General features: G+C 47.1%; 1 protein-coding gene across 1 annotated transcript; it reads left to right on the top strand.

Annotated features, from left to right (window-relative positions):
• The first annotated feature begins 298 nt into the window (after nucleotides 1-298).
• Nucleotides 299-15157, top strand: GABRQ (gamma-aminobutyric acid type A receptor theta subunit). The gene is made up of 9 exons (XM_005700490.3): nucleotides 299-447; nucleotides 2422-2510; nucleotides 7423-7490; nucleotides 8825-9045; nucleotides 10214-10296; nucleotides 10782-10919; nucleotides 11623-11775; nucleotides 13343-13580; nucleotides 14280-15157. The coding sequence occupies exons 1-9, from the start codon at nucleotides 299-301 to the stop codon at nucleotides 15085-15087; spliced, it is 1947 nt and encodes a 648-aa protein (XP_005700547.1). The 3' UTR covers nucleotides 15088-15157.
• Nucleotides 15158-15367: the final 210 nt, after the last annotated feature.

Below are 15367 nucleotides of genomic sequence, written 5' to 3'. Positions count from 1 at the left end.
GCGGACGCGGGGCTGGGTGCCCAGTCACAGCCTGGAGCGGCTGCAGACGGAGCGCACCTTGCAGCCGCCGGGTGCGTCCTAAGGCTCCGGGTCGGACACTAGCCTGGCTTCTGGACTCCAGTCCGACTCCTGCTCCCCCTGCTCCCTAAACTCTCGCTGCAGTCTCCTTAGAGGCTACTCCTCGCGACCCCCCAGCTCCCTCTCGCCTCGCACTATCCTCGCTAGTTCGGTCCCATTCCCCGGCGGCGGCGGCGAACCGCAGCCTCTCGCGCCCTCCAAAGCCCTGGAGTGCGCAGCCATGAGCATACGAGGGATGCTGCGAGCCGCTGTGCTTCTGCTGCTCATCAGAACCTGGCTCGCAGAGGGCAGCGACCTCAGTTCCACCCCGAAATTCCACTTAGAGCTCTCCTCCACCGTGCCTGAAGTCGTCCTGAACCTCTTCGACTGGTAAGCGGGAGCCGCCAGGTGGGGCATGGGGGCGACAGGAGAGGACCGGCGGCAGCCTCGGACCTCTTGGACGGAGCGGGCTGGGGAAGACTTGGACCCGGGCTCGCCGATCCCTGGCGCGGCGGCCCAGCCTCCAGATCCCTGGAGGGTGGTGGGCTGAGAGTAGGGGCGACCGTTTGAGATAGAGCCCTGGTGCTTCAGCCCACCTGTTAACTGCAGCCCCGGGGGCTTGCGGGGAAGGATGCCCTCCCCCCAAGATCTGCCATCCATCCCCAGGGAGCAAAGCCCGTCAGCTTTTCCCAGTCACACCCTTTAGCACTTGTAGGATTGAGGGTGGGAGTACAGGGTGATGGGAAATTCACAAAACTGTGGAGACACCTGTTTGAGTCCGGATTTTTTTCTCTATTCCCCGAGGCGCGTGCTTGTATTCGTGAATTTGTGTGTTGAGCAGTGAGGGACCTTTTCCGATGCCGCAGACAGAAATTATTGACTCAGCCTCATCTGAGCCCAGACAGTACGATCGGTGGCTGTATAACATATAACCGTGTGGCCTGAGATGGGTGCAGTTCTGTAGTGACTCCAATTAAACATTTTAAGATTTGGTGTTTGATTTCTAGTTTGTTTGGGTCTGCAAATATCTGAAGAGATGTTAAACAGTCAGCCTTTACGTGGAGATCACATGAAAATGTGTGTTTGTGATGGCCACAGATCCTGAGCACTGGCATATTGGTAGTGCGTGTGGTCCTTAACACACAGAAATGCATTGCTTTAATTTGGAAATCATTCATGTGCACACTTTGAAATTTTCTCATTAAAGATAATTGAGATTTTTTAAAAAGATGATTAAGAATAATTTTTCAAATGGCAAACCAGAAAAGAACATGTATGAGGAAAAAGGGGAGGGGGATAGTTGGGCAAGGTTCCAGCAGAAAGCTCTGCAATGTCCTCAACCCAAGATACCAGATTGCGCTAGTGAACACACACACACACACACGCACACACATGCACGCACACACATGAGATCTGCAGGGGCTGACGTTCCATAGTCACTGCGTGAAAGATACTAAGAGTTATAGTGATGTCAGGGCCTATTCTCATTCACAAGCCCCCTTTGGGGGAAAAGAAGCCCCAGTGAAGGTCTATGTGAATTGAAAGGGCGTATCAGAGACTTCTGGAAAGGCCAGCTCTCTGGGTCCATTTACATGTGCTCACCCAAAACACGTCTAGGCTGGAAACACACGCTTAGCCAAAGAGATGCCTGCTCCAAAAATGCATGTGTTTTTGAGGATGGCTCTGAAACCCAAGGATCAGAAATGGTTTGATTGACGAGGCTCATAAATCTCTACTACATGAGCAAGGCTCTCTCTGTGCCATATGTCACATGCGAAGTCTTGAAAACAGAGGTGCGCAAGAACAAGATTCACATAGACGTGATAGCAAATTGCCAGCCCCAGCCCAGGTAGGGGAAATGTGAGTGAGGTGGAGGATGCAGGCTGGTTGGGCTCAGCTCATGGAGGTACTGAGGGGGTAAAGTGCATCCAAGCCGATAATAAGGTGGGGCTCCTTAGGGGGCTTGAGGTAATATGTTTCTATGAGCGCTCATGCCTGCCCACACCCTCTCCTCTCCACTTCCCCTACAGTTCCCCCCCAACCCCCCAATTCTGCCTGGTAACAAAAAGCCAGTCTTTATGCCCCACCCTTTGGATTAAGGCTGTGGAGGGGGAGGGGGAAAGAAGAGTCTGCGTCACTGCTGCGCTTCTGGCTGACTCACTGGAGGAAGGGGAGGGAGCGGGGAGACATGTGTACATGTATGATGCACATGTCTGCATCAGCGACTGCACGTGTCTGCATGTGTGTGGGCGGAGAGAAGGCCCCGGCGAGTTGATGCCAGGGGTGCCGTTTGCTGTTTGTTTTCTGAGAAGTGACGCAGCATTCACTGATGACCAATACCTACGAATGACTTCTCTGTTCCAGCAAAAATTGTGCAAATGAAGCTACAGTTCACAAGATTTTGGACAGGGTGCTGTCGAACTATGATGGCCGTCTGAGGCCCAATTTTGGAGGTAAGACACGTCCAGGTACTAGAGCTGAGACATAGCAAACCAGCCCCACCCAGTGAGCTGACCAGGGGCACTCCTCTGGACTGGGCCCTTCTGCCTCTGCAGACCCCCCTTCCTGACCCTCCAGAGACCCCAGCAGAGCATCCCCAGGCCCCAAGTCCTGGGCCTGTGGCTCTTCTGCCGGTATTTCTCCCACTTCTGTGCCCCCTCCACACTCCCGTACATCGGCCTGAGCCTGAAGCACATTGCCTGGACCGCAGAAGCACTCGTCACCCCAGGTGTGCTTCTCCGGCTGGAGTTCTCTGCTCCATCTGTGGGGAGGACGCACGTTCCACTTGTGCACACATTCTTTGAACCCTGGGCCCTTACCCCCATTCAGCTAGTTGAAAACTAAGGGCATGGTCTTCTCTGCCTAGTTTACTTTGTATACCCGGGTCCCAGGTTCTGCTGCCTCTGCTCACCCTCCCCAAGCCTTCAGCTCCCACCAAGTTCAGTTTATTGCACACACTGCAGTCAGCATGGGACTTCATATGAATCCCACTTGATTACATTAGGAACTTCTGATAGCTTTATGTGCTAAGTAAAATCTATACGCCTCAGATCTCAAGCACAGAGTTGAGAAATGACAAATAAACTGAAGTAACAAACTCCAGGAAACCAATACATCAATTTCTCCTGTTGTTGCCTAGCCCCTCATCCCACCCCACCCTGGCCCCCGCTTTGGAAAGGGAGATGGGCCATCTCACAGCACAAAATGACAGGAACCTACCTGGACCGCATGGAATAGGAATAGCGTTCTCTGGCTGAGCGACGCCCAGGAAACATAGACCAAGGAGAGGCAAGAGGAGGGGTGCCTTAAATAGACATTAATCACATTTTGGCTCAAAGGAAACCAGGAAAGAGCTAAAAAGCAAGGTGGCTAAGTCAGAGCAAGCACTTCCCTTCCTGCAGGTGGTAGAGCTAGACACCCACTCTGAAGGGTTAATGGATGCTAATGTTCACATTAGCACATTTGTATGAATAGAGGTCTTCTGAATACACAATGCCTCCGCCTTCAAGGGCACACAGCTGTTAGCAATTGCCTTTGTGGTAGACCACTAGGGGCTCTGTGATCTGCCTAGGAGCTACCTTGAAGACCTATTGGTTTCCCGGTGTCCTAAGGTTTGGGGGCGGGGCACTTGACTGGTATCCTCTTCGCTGCTTTGCTTCCTTCAAGTGTGAAGGCAGAAGGCGGTACAGCCCTCGGATCCAAGGTGAGTGTACACTAGGGACTGGGAAGTTGGAGTGGACAGGACAGAAGGCAAGTGCTAGGGCACAGCCAGCACCCCACTGAACCAGTTGCACCAAGCAACGAATGTCAGGTGTCAAGGGTGTAGCTGTTGCATTTTTTTTCCTCTATCGTTCTCATGTTTTTCAGCAAAGGCTGACCAGCAGCCATTTGAGTACATCAAGCACATTCTCCCCACTGCTTCAGGTTGCCATCTCTGCAGGCACACAGGGCCAGGGGGAGGGAACAGAGGAAACAGAGCAAGGGGCAACCTCTGGGGGTTTTCAGGTGCTCCTGACCCACAGATCTTCAAGGCACCTCACCGCCATATTTTGAGCTAACCTGAATTTGTTTACACCTGATGTCTAACCTCCTGGATTACACTAAGCTTCATGGACACGCATGGGGAGTCTGATAGCAGCTCGGCCCCCAGTTTGGCCAAAGAGTAGGTGAAGGTGGGAGGACAAGGACAAGGCAGAACCTTCTAGCATTTAGACAGAGGGAGGCACTACAGGCTCCAAGTCTGGGGCTCTTTTATGGGAGGGAGGGGGCAATCATGGGAGAGCAAGGCTAGGGGGTTTAGGGATGGGGTAACCCAGCACTCCTACTATACACAGAGTCAGATTCTGAAGTCAAATAGAGTTTCAGGTCTTCGCACACCGGCACACATGCGCAGATGTGACCCAACTGTGGTTAGCTTCAAATGGGAGATGTTACTTCCTTGAGAAGAGAAGGAAGATGAAGAGGAGGCATAGGAGGGGCCAGGGAAAGTTAACAAAGCTGCTTCTTTCTGAGCAAGAGAAGTGGGACTCCATAGTGCTGCAGAAGCAGGTCCCTAACAGCTTTGCTTAGCCTGTCACTTGGCATGACATAGGTATGGAGCAAAGGATAAATGGACCACCTTCATCACACCTTCAGTTACCTCCTCTTCCTCTGGTACTCTGATGGATGCTAGGGAGGGAGTAGAGTTGGGATTGCAAAGTTTCCAAGAGGGACAGAAGTGGTTACCCCTCCCATTTTTTCTGCCTTCTTGAGTCCATCAGGAGGGACAGCAAAGGGATATGAGACTGAGACCATCACCCCAAAGATAGCATTTAGACACCTTATCTGGAAGTTTCTTGTTCCCCTCTGTTATGCTTGTAGGGGTGTGGTATCTTAGTTAAGCTCTCATTATGACCACTGCTAGCACATAAGGTGTTCCCTCTATGTGGGTAAATTTAAAAAAAAAAAAAAAAAAGATCTCAAGCCCCCTTCCTTCAGGTCGCACTCCTGGGCCAGAACTCATGGCTTGCTGAGGGGAATGTGGACTGCACATTTCCACTTTCCCCTTTAACTGGGGGCCTTTAGACAAAGCATAGCCCTGGCACTTTAGGGTTCAGATCCCCAGGATTCTGCTATAAAGGATGGGGTTGCCTGAGTGATACAGAATGGTCCAGGATTACAGGTTTGACACTAGAGTGAGCTAGCCAAGGGGATGTCTGCCCTGCCCTTCTGGGGCTTGTTGCCTGCCTAACACAGCTTTCATCCTCCTCTAAAGGCATGCAGAGAGCCTGAAAAGCTATAATAAAGAAAAACTGCCTTTCTAGAAACCCTTATCACTACAAGCACTTTGCCAGGGATCATTCACAACAGGCCTGAATGCTGGAGCTGGTTATGCCCTCACACGGAGTCTCATTTACTTCTCAGATGCCATTCATACATGGATTCCCAGTAGCACTTTCTAGATTAGTTTCTAGGCAGTCAGCCTGCAATGAAGCCAGCAGGCTGAATCGGAAGCATCATGCCTGTTTCCGTAACAGCAGTGTGATATAATACACATAGAATAATGGTTCAGCTGTGGGGCTGGGTGGAGGGAGTCCTGAGTCAATGAGGAAACAATAAAAATGTTTTCTACAGTACTTCATAGTTATGACATATTTGCACATTCATTATCACATTGGAATGGGCAGTGCTGACACCTAGTCCTGAAAAAGAAAGCCAGGAGGCAGAAACAGACACACACATACACAGATTCAATCACAGTTGCATATTAATACACACAAACACCCTCACATATGTACTCATTCACATGAACACACTCAAAATCACTCATTCACTCACACAGACACATATTCACACATGGTTTGACATTCACATACATGAAGACACTCACATTCACACATGCTCACATACAAACATGTCCAAATTTTTACCAACTCACAAACACATTCACACATGAACATGCTCACACATTCACTCATAGGTGTATAGTGATGCACTAACACAGATGAATATGCTCATGGGTTCACTTGCACATCAACATAGTTGCACATTCACTCACACATAAACACAGTCACAAACACTCACACATTCAACGATACTCACTTGGACATGTTCAAATGTTTTCTCAAGCACGTCAACATGCATACATAAACTCACACACACTCATAAGTGTGATGAGTGTGAGTGTAGAAGCATCATCACTTATCACACTTTTCACTTGCATTTGAACAAAGTCACATGCACAAATGTATTCACATATACACACAATGAGCATGCTCACTCACACATACAGTCACGTACTCATAAGTTCACTTACATTCCCAAACACAACTTTTCACATGCAAACATGATCATGCATTCACTCACACATGGACATGCTCACAAATACATTAACAAGTGAACAGGCTCACACAAAAAACCTACATAGTCACTCCCACATGATATATGCAAATACACGCATGTGCTCACACATTCATTCACCCAGAAATGTGCTCACACATTCGCTCACACACAAACATGCTCACAAACAACATTCATGAATTCACTCACACATGAATATATTCATACATTAACATGCACATGTATACAAACACACCTACAAATTAACTCACACACAAACAAGCTCACAAACACACCCATGTTCACACATTGCCTTGTGCATTAACAAGCTCACATACATTCACAGTCACACATTCTCTCATACGTGAACACACAAACATTCATTTGCACAGGAACATACTCATAATTCACTCCCACACAACATTCCTACATACATGCACATGTTCACATATTTATTCCCACACAACACATTCAAGTATGCAAATACACTCATGCATTTTTCTCACACACAGGCATGCTCACATATACTCATGTGCACACTGGCACATTCACCTGCACATGAATACATGCACAGATTTACTCATGTCTGTGAACATGATCACATCCACTCATGCACACAGCTCACACATTCATTCTTCATTCCCACAAAGACACACATTCACTCACACATAGACACATTCACATGAACTCACACAAATGTACTCATGCACAGCATATATCTTGTTTTGGGTCTCATTGTTCTTGAGTTTTTATCCAGAAAACATTTAGAAAAAGAGTGCTTCATCACCTTATTTTTTCTTTATTTTGGCCTGACCCTTTCTTTTCAGCATACTGTGAGCCAGGCCCTTCTCTAAGTGCTTGGCTTGCATTAATTAACTATGAGTTAAGTACTATCACTATCCCCATTCTGAGGAAACTGAGGCTCAGAGAGGTTAGGTAACTTTTTCAAGGTCACACAGCTAGTAAGTGCCAAAATGATGTTCAAACTCAGGCAGCTTTTTACCCTTTTTCCTACCCTGAATGTAATTGTGTCTTCCTGTATTGTAGGCACCCCTGTGCCAGTGGGAGTGTCTATCTATGTCTCCAGTATTGAACAGATCTCAGAAGTGACTATGGTAAGTGTGTCAGCTCCAGCCTTGGGGCGGGGGACCAGGTACATGAGACAAGGAGCAGGGTCATAAGTGAACTCCCGTTGTTATGACCTGCAGCAGAGTCCACATGGAGGAACATAATAGGTTTCAGAAACTACAACCACCTGAAATGAAAAATAAATCCAGATGTATTATAGATCTAAAAGTGAAAGATCTATGAAGCTTTTAAAATATAAGATATTGTTTTAGTGTCTTTGAGACAGGTAAGGAGTTTTTTTTAAAAGACACAGAAAACACAGATTATAAAAATAAATACTGGTAACTTCAACTATAATAATATTCTCTTTAGCCAAAACTTTTGGCACTTCAGCTTTGTAAAAGAAAGAAACAAAACCAGTATGAAAAGTTTGAAAGGAAAAGTCAGATTGGACTATGATATTTGCAACACAAATGATTGGTATTGAAAATACACATAATTCCTGTGACTTAATAAGAATATCTTAAAACAATGGGAAAATGATCAGGAAATGCAAACAGGAACTTCGCTTTTGTGAAGAAATCCAAGTAGCAGATACACTTATGAAATGATATTTGACTTTATTATTAATCAGTGAAATGCAAAATAAGACCACAGTGAGAACCCATTACATACCTGCTGCACCAGCAAAAAGTCAAAAGTCAGACAAAACCAATATAGGCAAGGCAGGAGCACTGGGAACTCTCATCTGCACTTAGTGGGAATATAAACTGGAACTTTGGCTTCATAGTTCTTATTTCATTGTGATTTTGGTATGTATGGTGTCATCACATAGTAATATATATGGTATATTTATATAAGGCAATATTATCCGGCAATACAAGTGAACAAATTTTAACTATCAACGTCAAGCTGAACAAACACACAAGCACAATGTTGAATGAAAGAAGCAAGCTATGAACACAGAGAGTGTGATTTCTTTCAGAAAAAAATTTTTAAGTAAGTCCAAGTAAGCAATACATTTCTTAGAAAAGCATAGGCAATAAAACTTAGGAAAACATGGAGAAAAAATGTAAAAAGCAAAATTATTACCATTAAAAGTTAAGATAATGCATTACTGCTGGGAGATGTGGGAAATATGATCTGCAGGGGATACACTGAAGCTTGAAAGTTATTGGGAACATTGTATTTCTTAACCTGAATTTTAATTATATGGAGCTCATTTTATTATCCCTAACATTGAACATTCTTACATGTTTCATTACTTGTCTATATTTAAGATAAATTTCATATACCTGCATGCACACACACACACACAAACTCGGAGGACCAAAAGCTGAACAACCCCACTTACAACTAGGATTTAACTCTCTCTCCTCAGGACTATACCATTAGGATGTTTTTTCATCAGACCTGGAAAGATCCACGTTTAGCATATCATGAGACCAACCTGAACTTGACCCTGGACTATCGGCTGCTTGAGAAGTTGTGGGTCCCTGACTGTTACTTTCTAAATAGCAAGGAGGCTTTTGTTCATGATGCAACTGTGGAAAACCGCGTGTTTCAGCTTCACCCAGATGGAACCGTGCGGTATGGCATCCGGTGAGTTCCCCAGGGACCTGGGGATCACCCTGGCAGGACTGATCTCTGCCTTTGGTCATATATTATGCAGCATCCAGGGGGCCCAGGGGTGTGCAGCTGTGCATCTACTGCCTATGGCTTTGTACAAACAGAATGTATGCACACTGGAATGCCCCGCTGGTCTATTTGTAACATAATAGATGGCCACCAAAGCCCTCCTCACAGCCTCACCTCTTACAAACCATCTTGTAAGACAAGTGTAAGGGATAAATTTATCTCAGAAAATTTCTACAACAGGTACCTACTAGGGTATAGCTCTTTCACACACACACACACACCACCTACTATACAAAATGGAAATCACTTTAACAGTTGAAAGAGACAAGCTTGGCAGCTGGGAAGAGCAGGGCAAAGAGGAGTCCAGAGGCTCCCAGCTGGGGCTGCAGAAAGCTTTTGTAAATCCTATTCCCAACTGGTCCCCTCTCCCATGGCCCCAGGTCTTCCAAGATCCCTCCTCAGATTCTTCTATAGGACTTCCCACATGGCAATTGAAGCCTCATTCCATAGCTAACCTCAGAGATATTAATCCCTCCTGCCCATTTACACTCACTGGCATTTGCTAAGCCTTAGGACACTCATAAGCAGATGCACAGAGATGGATGTGCTGCAGGGGCAGTTCTCATAGCCAAAGGTGTGTCTGGGTCACTGCTCACATCAGTGTGTGCACACCACATACGTCAGATCTAGCACTTCAGCTGCTTCAGTGTCGTGGTTTCCTCCTAACAGTCTTGCTGCTTCTTCAGCAAGAAAGTCCCCTTTCCGACTCTGCATTCAGTTTCCTCCAGGGTCCTTCCCATTTTGACACCCCAAGGTTTTCTGACATGCCATACATCTGTTCTCATCTCTATTAGTCCTACACCACTTCTTGGTTTCTTTGTTACATACAAATTTCCTCTCTCCTCCTTACACAACTCATCTTTATTGTAACTCATCTTTCCTCTGGAGGGAAGGAAGGGAGGGGAAGAGAAAGAAGGAAACAAGAAAGGAAGAGGAGTACCCAGCTTTAATGTAGGCAGTGTGGGCCAGTCCTTGGGTTACCTCTTCCCACTCCACCCCTGCAGTTTTCTCAGGAACAGTTACTTGCCTGGGCTGGACTCACTTTCCTCTTCCTTCTGCTTTTCCTTTGCAGGCTCACCACCACAGCAGCTTGTTCCATGAATCTGGAAAAATTCCCTCTGGACAAGCAGACCTGCAAGCTGGAGGTGGAGAGCTGTACGTTCGTCTCCTGTGGCCCCTTCTTCCCTTCCTGGGTGCGGGGCCATGAGGAAACCAAAGGTGCACTTGACAGTGAGAGGGACTGCATATGTCCCCTACTCCCTCCCCGCCTTTTCACTCCTAGGTAGATAGATAGATAGACAGACAGATGGACAGACAGACAGGGGTGTGTATATATATATATATATATATATATATATATATATATATATATATATATGGCATCTGGGAGAAGGTGGCCTTCAGGATGGAAATAGTCCCATATGGGAATGTGCCATGCTCTGGGGAGTCTACTCTGCTTTTCTTCCTGGATAAGAAACTCCAGACTGAAAGTTCTCTTTTCATGTGTCCTGCTGCCCCAGGGTCAGACCCACAAAACTGCAAACTGCAGGTTCCACCTATCCTTTGGTTTTTATAAACTCCTCTGGTGTGAAAGCCACCTGTGCCTGCTTCCTTTGACTCTGCTCGCTTCACCCCTGTAGATGGCTACACAGTTGATGACATCCTGCTCTACTGGGAAGGCAGTGGGAACGCCGTCCAGGGGACAGAGAAGCTTCACATCCCTCAGTTCAGCTTCCTGGGAAAGACGATCAGTACCAAAGAGGTGTTTTTCTACACAGGTGAGTCTGACCCCCTCCTTCTCTCCTGTCTCTTGTCTCTTTTGTATGCTAGGGAACTCCTGGTAACCTCTGCCTTTGACCTCTAGAATCTCTTCTGCCTTCTTTCCTATTCTCTTCTTGTTCTGGACACCTTGCAAAGCCTCCTTCAGGAAGTCCCAGAGGCTTACCTTCTGCCAGTGAGGAAATGAGTGCAGCAGCACTTAGCTGGGTTTGACACTACACAGGCCTCCTTTCAGGGCCAGCTGCTCCATCTGTGACACCTTTGAAATATCTCCTCTCTCTCCCATTTCAACTTCAGTTGACATGGAGCAACTGAGGAAGGAAGGAAGAGATAGCAGACTTGCTGAGCCACATGGGCCTACTAAAGTGTGTTGTTGTCACTGGCCTTAAGGCAGCAAAAGGGGTCAGGTCTGCAGACTTCCCAGGCTGGGACAGTGGGACTTCCACTTCTCCCTTCCAGTGGGATGTGGGGCTGATGGCTTGTGCAAGAACTTCAGCCTCCTGAGGGGACTAACTGTGTGCTGTGTTGTTTATAGGTTTGACTTCAATGCTTATCCTGAACTCCATCAACTCACATCTGCGGGATAAATTCCCCCAATTTTCCTGTATCAAGTGGCCATTGGTTTCCCCTCAATCATCCTGTACTTCACCCTGAAAATCCCCTCAGCCCTGCCACCCTAATATCAGTCTGTCTCCTGACCAGGTTCCTATGTGCGCCTGATCCTGAGGTTCCTGGTCAAAAGGGAAGTCACCGGTTACCTTGTGCAGATCTATTGGCCCAGCATCCTCACCACTGTTGTTTCTTGGATATCATTTTGGATGAACTATGAATCTTCTGCAGCCAGGGTGACAGTCGGTAAGTCCTGTCCCCATCTCAGGGAAGAACTTGGCTCATCTTGCTCAGAAAAAAGTTGAGAGTAAGGAGCAGTGTGTGACTGCACAGGCAAGGGAACAAGATGGGGCCTGACTAACAGGCATTTGTACAGGTGCCAAGCCAACCCCCAGCAGAGAGACCAACATTGGAGACAGATGCAAAAAGACATCTGGGTTGGTATCTTGATATGTTGGGTCCAAACTATCAGAATTTCTCTTTGCTAGATACATAAATGAATGGATAAGTCACAAATTTATATTAGAAATGGAATACAATAAACACTGATTAAGAAGCATATCAAAATGCCTATGAAGCAGCAGAGGCCTTCTAGATGAACTGCCCTTGACAAATGTCTAATAAAAGGCTGAGATACACACAATCAGAGTCCAGAAGAAGAAATGACCTGCGTCTTCTTGGCTATAACTGCAGTAGGAAAGTACTGCTCAACCTGGGTTTTGAAGACTTCCAGGAGGCAGAGACATTAGTCTCAGTATTCCCTGAAAGAGGAAGCAGCTTGTTTACAGATAAAGGGTAAATTGCAGGGTACTAAGGGCTTCCCTGGTAGCTCAGTTGGTAAAGAATCTTCCTGCAATACAGAAGACCCCAGTTTGATTCCTAGGTTGGGAAGATCCTCTGGAGAAGGGATAGGCTACCCACTCCAGTATTCTTGGGCTTCCCTTGTGGCTCAGCTGGTGAAGAATCTGCCTGCAGTGCGAAAGACCTGGGTTTGATCCCTGGGTTGGGAAGATCCCCTGGAGAAGGGAAAGGCTACCCACTCCAGTATTCTGGTCTGGAAAATACCACGGACTGTATAATCCATGGGGTCACAAAGAGTCAGGCATGACTGAGCAACTTTCACACTTTTACCTGGGGCGCAAACTGGGGAAGTAGGGAGAGTATCAGGAAGAAAGCCTGGGCTGACTTGGGAATAACTTCAAATTCCACTTTAAGTGGTTGGAACTTCATGTCTAAACAATGGGGAGTATTGAAGACTTCTGAGCAGTACCAAGGAGGGGCCTAAGCTCCCAAATATATTTGGTCCCACTCTTCAGAATGCCTGTCTATCCCACACTCTGGTCTGCTTTCTCCTTCACCATCTTTGGGGCAGACTTTTTAGCCTTCTTCTTTAGGAGCACACAGTACGCTAAACCTTTATATTTGTGCAATATTTTAGTGCTCACCAAACCTTCTGAGGGATGGATCACAGGAAAGCCTATATACTAGGAGGCAAAAAAGGGAAGGAGCATCATAGGGTAAAATGGGGCTAGATGTGTAACTCACTATGAACCATGGCTGGAGATTCTTGACTTGACCCTAAGAACAATAGTCGCTGAACTGTTGAAGTACAGGCTGGGCCTAAAGATGGGGGTGAAGAAGCTAAAAGGGCAATTGAGCCAAGGTCCTAAGCCAGGAAAGCTAGACCTTTTGCTAAGGGCCCTCTTGACCTCAGAGATGGCCTTTGCTCCCTTCCAGTGGGATGTGGGGCTGATGGCTTGTGCAAGAACTTCAGCCTCCTGAGGGGACTAACTGTGTGCTGTGTTGTTTATAGGTTTGACTTCAATGCTTATCCTGAACTCCATCAACTCACATCTGCGGGATAGATTCCCCCAATTTTCCTGTATCAAGGCCATTGACATCTATATGGTCATATGCTTCTTCTTCGTGTTCTTGTCCTTGGTGGAGTATGTCTACATCAACTACCTTTTCTACAACCGAAGAGGATCCCGGCATTCTCGGAGGCAACTCAGAAGAGCCCTAAGAGTCATGGAGCGCTACCGCTACCAAGAGGCAGAGCAGGTTTGGCTTTTTGAATGACAATCCACTTTCCTTGAGCACCTCTTAAACCTAAGATTAGCACTTGAACCTTTTGAATTTCTTAGCTCCTTTCATCTTCACACAACACACACACACACACATACACACACACACACACACACACACACACACACACACACCAGATAAGACAGAAGTAGAACAATTTATCATCACTCCTTTATAGGTTGAGTCATTGTCCAAGGTCACAAGGCTAACAAGTGGCAGAGATAGACTTCCCCAGACCTTTGGGCTTCAGATCTGGTCTACTCAGCATGCTTCAAAGGGTAGGCCATGGAGCCAGAAGGAAGGGAACACAGGGAAGCTGCAAGGAAGAGACACCAGAGAGGCTGACCTACCTCTCCTTCCTTTGCTCTTCTGACTCCAAAGCCATGCTGAGTCCTTTGCTGCTGGCAGTGTGTTAGTGTCCCTGCTTCACAGGGAGCCCACCCCCACCTGCCTGAGAAGGTCTTGCCTCTGCCCACTGCACAGCACTCCAGAGTGGGCAGCGTAAGTCCTGGATGCTAACAGCCTTGTATATGCTAACAGCCTCTTGGTCCTGTTCCTCAGCACCATGTGCACAAGAGACGCCGGGAAGAAGAGGCAGTTTACCCAGTGGACGAGCCCATCAATCGTGCTGATGAGGAACATCCTTCCTCTCCTCCCTCCCCAACAGTGGTTGTTCATACAGCATTCAATGACCAGGTTCACCTAGAAGATGAAACTGACTCTCCTCCCTCCAGCCCATGGTGGGCCGGCCTAGCAAGCCCAGAAAGTCTTGGCTCTTTGACCTCCCTCACAAAGGAAGCACCACTGGCCTCCTCAGAAAGCCTCAGTTCACTGTCCTCCCTCTCTGATGGGGCCTCGCTGGCCACCGCAGAAAGTCTGAGTGATCTCCCGTCCACCTCAGAGCAGGTGGTGCATGATGATGGCATTCGAGCTAATGGTATTGATGTTGATAACAGTGTTGTTCCCACCAAAATCTGCAACCATGCTGAGGCCCATGGCTGTGCTGAGACCCATGACCCAGAAGAAGACCCTGAAGAGAGCTCTGACTCCGATGAGAGTGAAGACAATGACCCCAGCAAGAAGCGTCTGCTTGTCCATGGCCAGAGGCGTGTGCAAGAAGCAACCTATGAGCTTCAGGAGATCTGTAACACCCTTCTTGATATCCATAGCTTACCCGATGATGTCAGAGTTGAGAGCGGCTACCTTGACCTTGAGGAGCAACTCAAGCGTAAAGTTGACAGTACCCGAAGCCTCCATAGTGATGATTTTATGGGCTTTGATGGCGACAAGGAGACCAACTCAGAGTCTGATGACAGTTTTCCCCCAAGCCCTGGCTGCTCCTTCAGTAAAGGGTTCTCCTCCGATCTCTTTCACCCTGACTACATCCCTAAGGTTGACCGATGCTCCCGGCTCCTCTTCCCTCTTGCCTTTGTGGTGTTCAACATTGTGTACTGGGTGTATCATATCTATTAGTTCCCTAGTGTCCCCAGGTGGCAGGGACACTGTGCTGTGGTCCTTTCGTAGTTCCTTTTTGTTCCATTTTGCCTTCTTTTCTGTCTTCATTTTACTTAATAGTTATTGGGCACTTGAGTCCATTCTACCTTTTTCTTAATAAACATGACGTGGGGAGTAGTTGAAAAGGATGTATTCTGGCCAGAAGGGAAGGGATTGAGGAGGAGTTTGAGGTAAAGAACACACTGAATTTCCTTTCCTTCTGAAGACTATCACATTGTCAATGACTTCTAACACCTAA

The sequence above is a fragment of the Capra hircus genome, unplaced genomic scaffold (assembly GCF_001704415.2).
Source record: "Capra hircus breed San Clemente unplaced genomic scaffold, ASM170441v1, whole genome shotgun sequence".
NCBI lineage: Eukaryota > Metazoa > Chordata > Mammalia > Artiodactyla > Bovidae > Capra > Capra hircus.
This window is presented reverse-complemented; position numbering and strand designations above follow the sequence as displayed.

What these genes read in the sequence shown, in the direction of transcription:
- GABRQ (XM_005700490.3), top strand. Translation starts at nt 299, where the DNA reads ATGAGCATACGAGGGATGCTGCGAGCCGCTGTGCTTCTGCTGCTCATC. An exon ending in TCTGAGGCCCAATTTTGGAG is followed by an intron (nt 2,511 to 7,422) that starts GTAAGACACGTC and finishes CCTGTATTGTAG; the next exon opens with GCACCCCTGTGCCAGTGGGA. An exon ending in AGATCTCAGAAGTGACTATG is followed by an intron (nt 7,491 to 8,824) that starts GTAAGTGTGTCA and finishes CTCTCTCCTCAG; the next exon opens with GACTATACCATTAGGATGTT.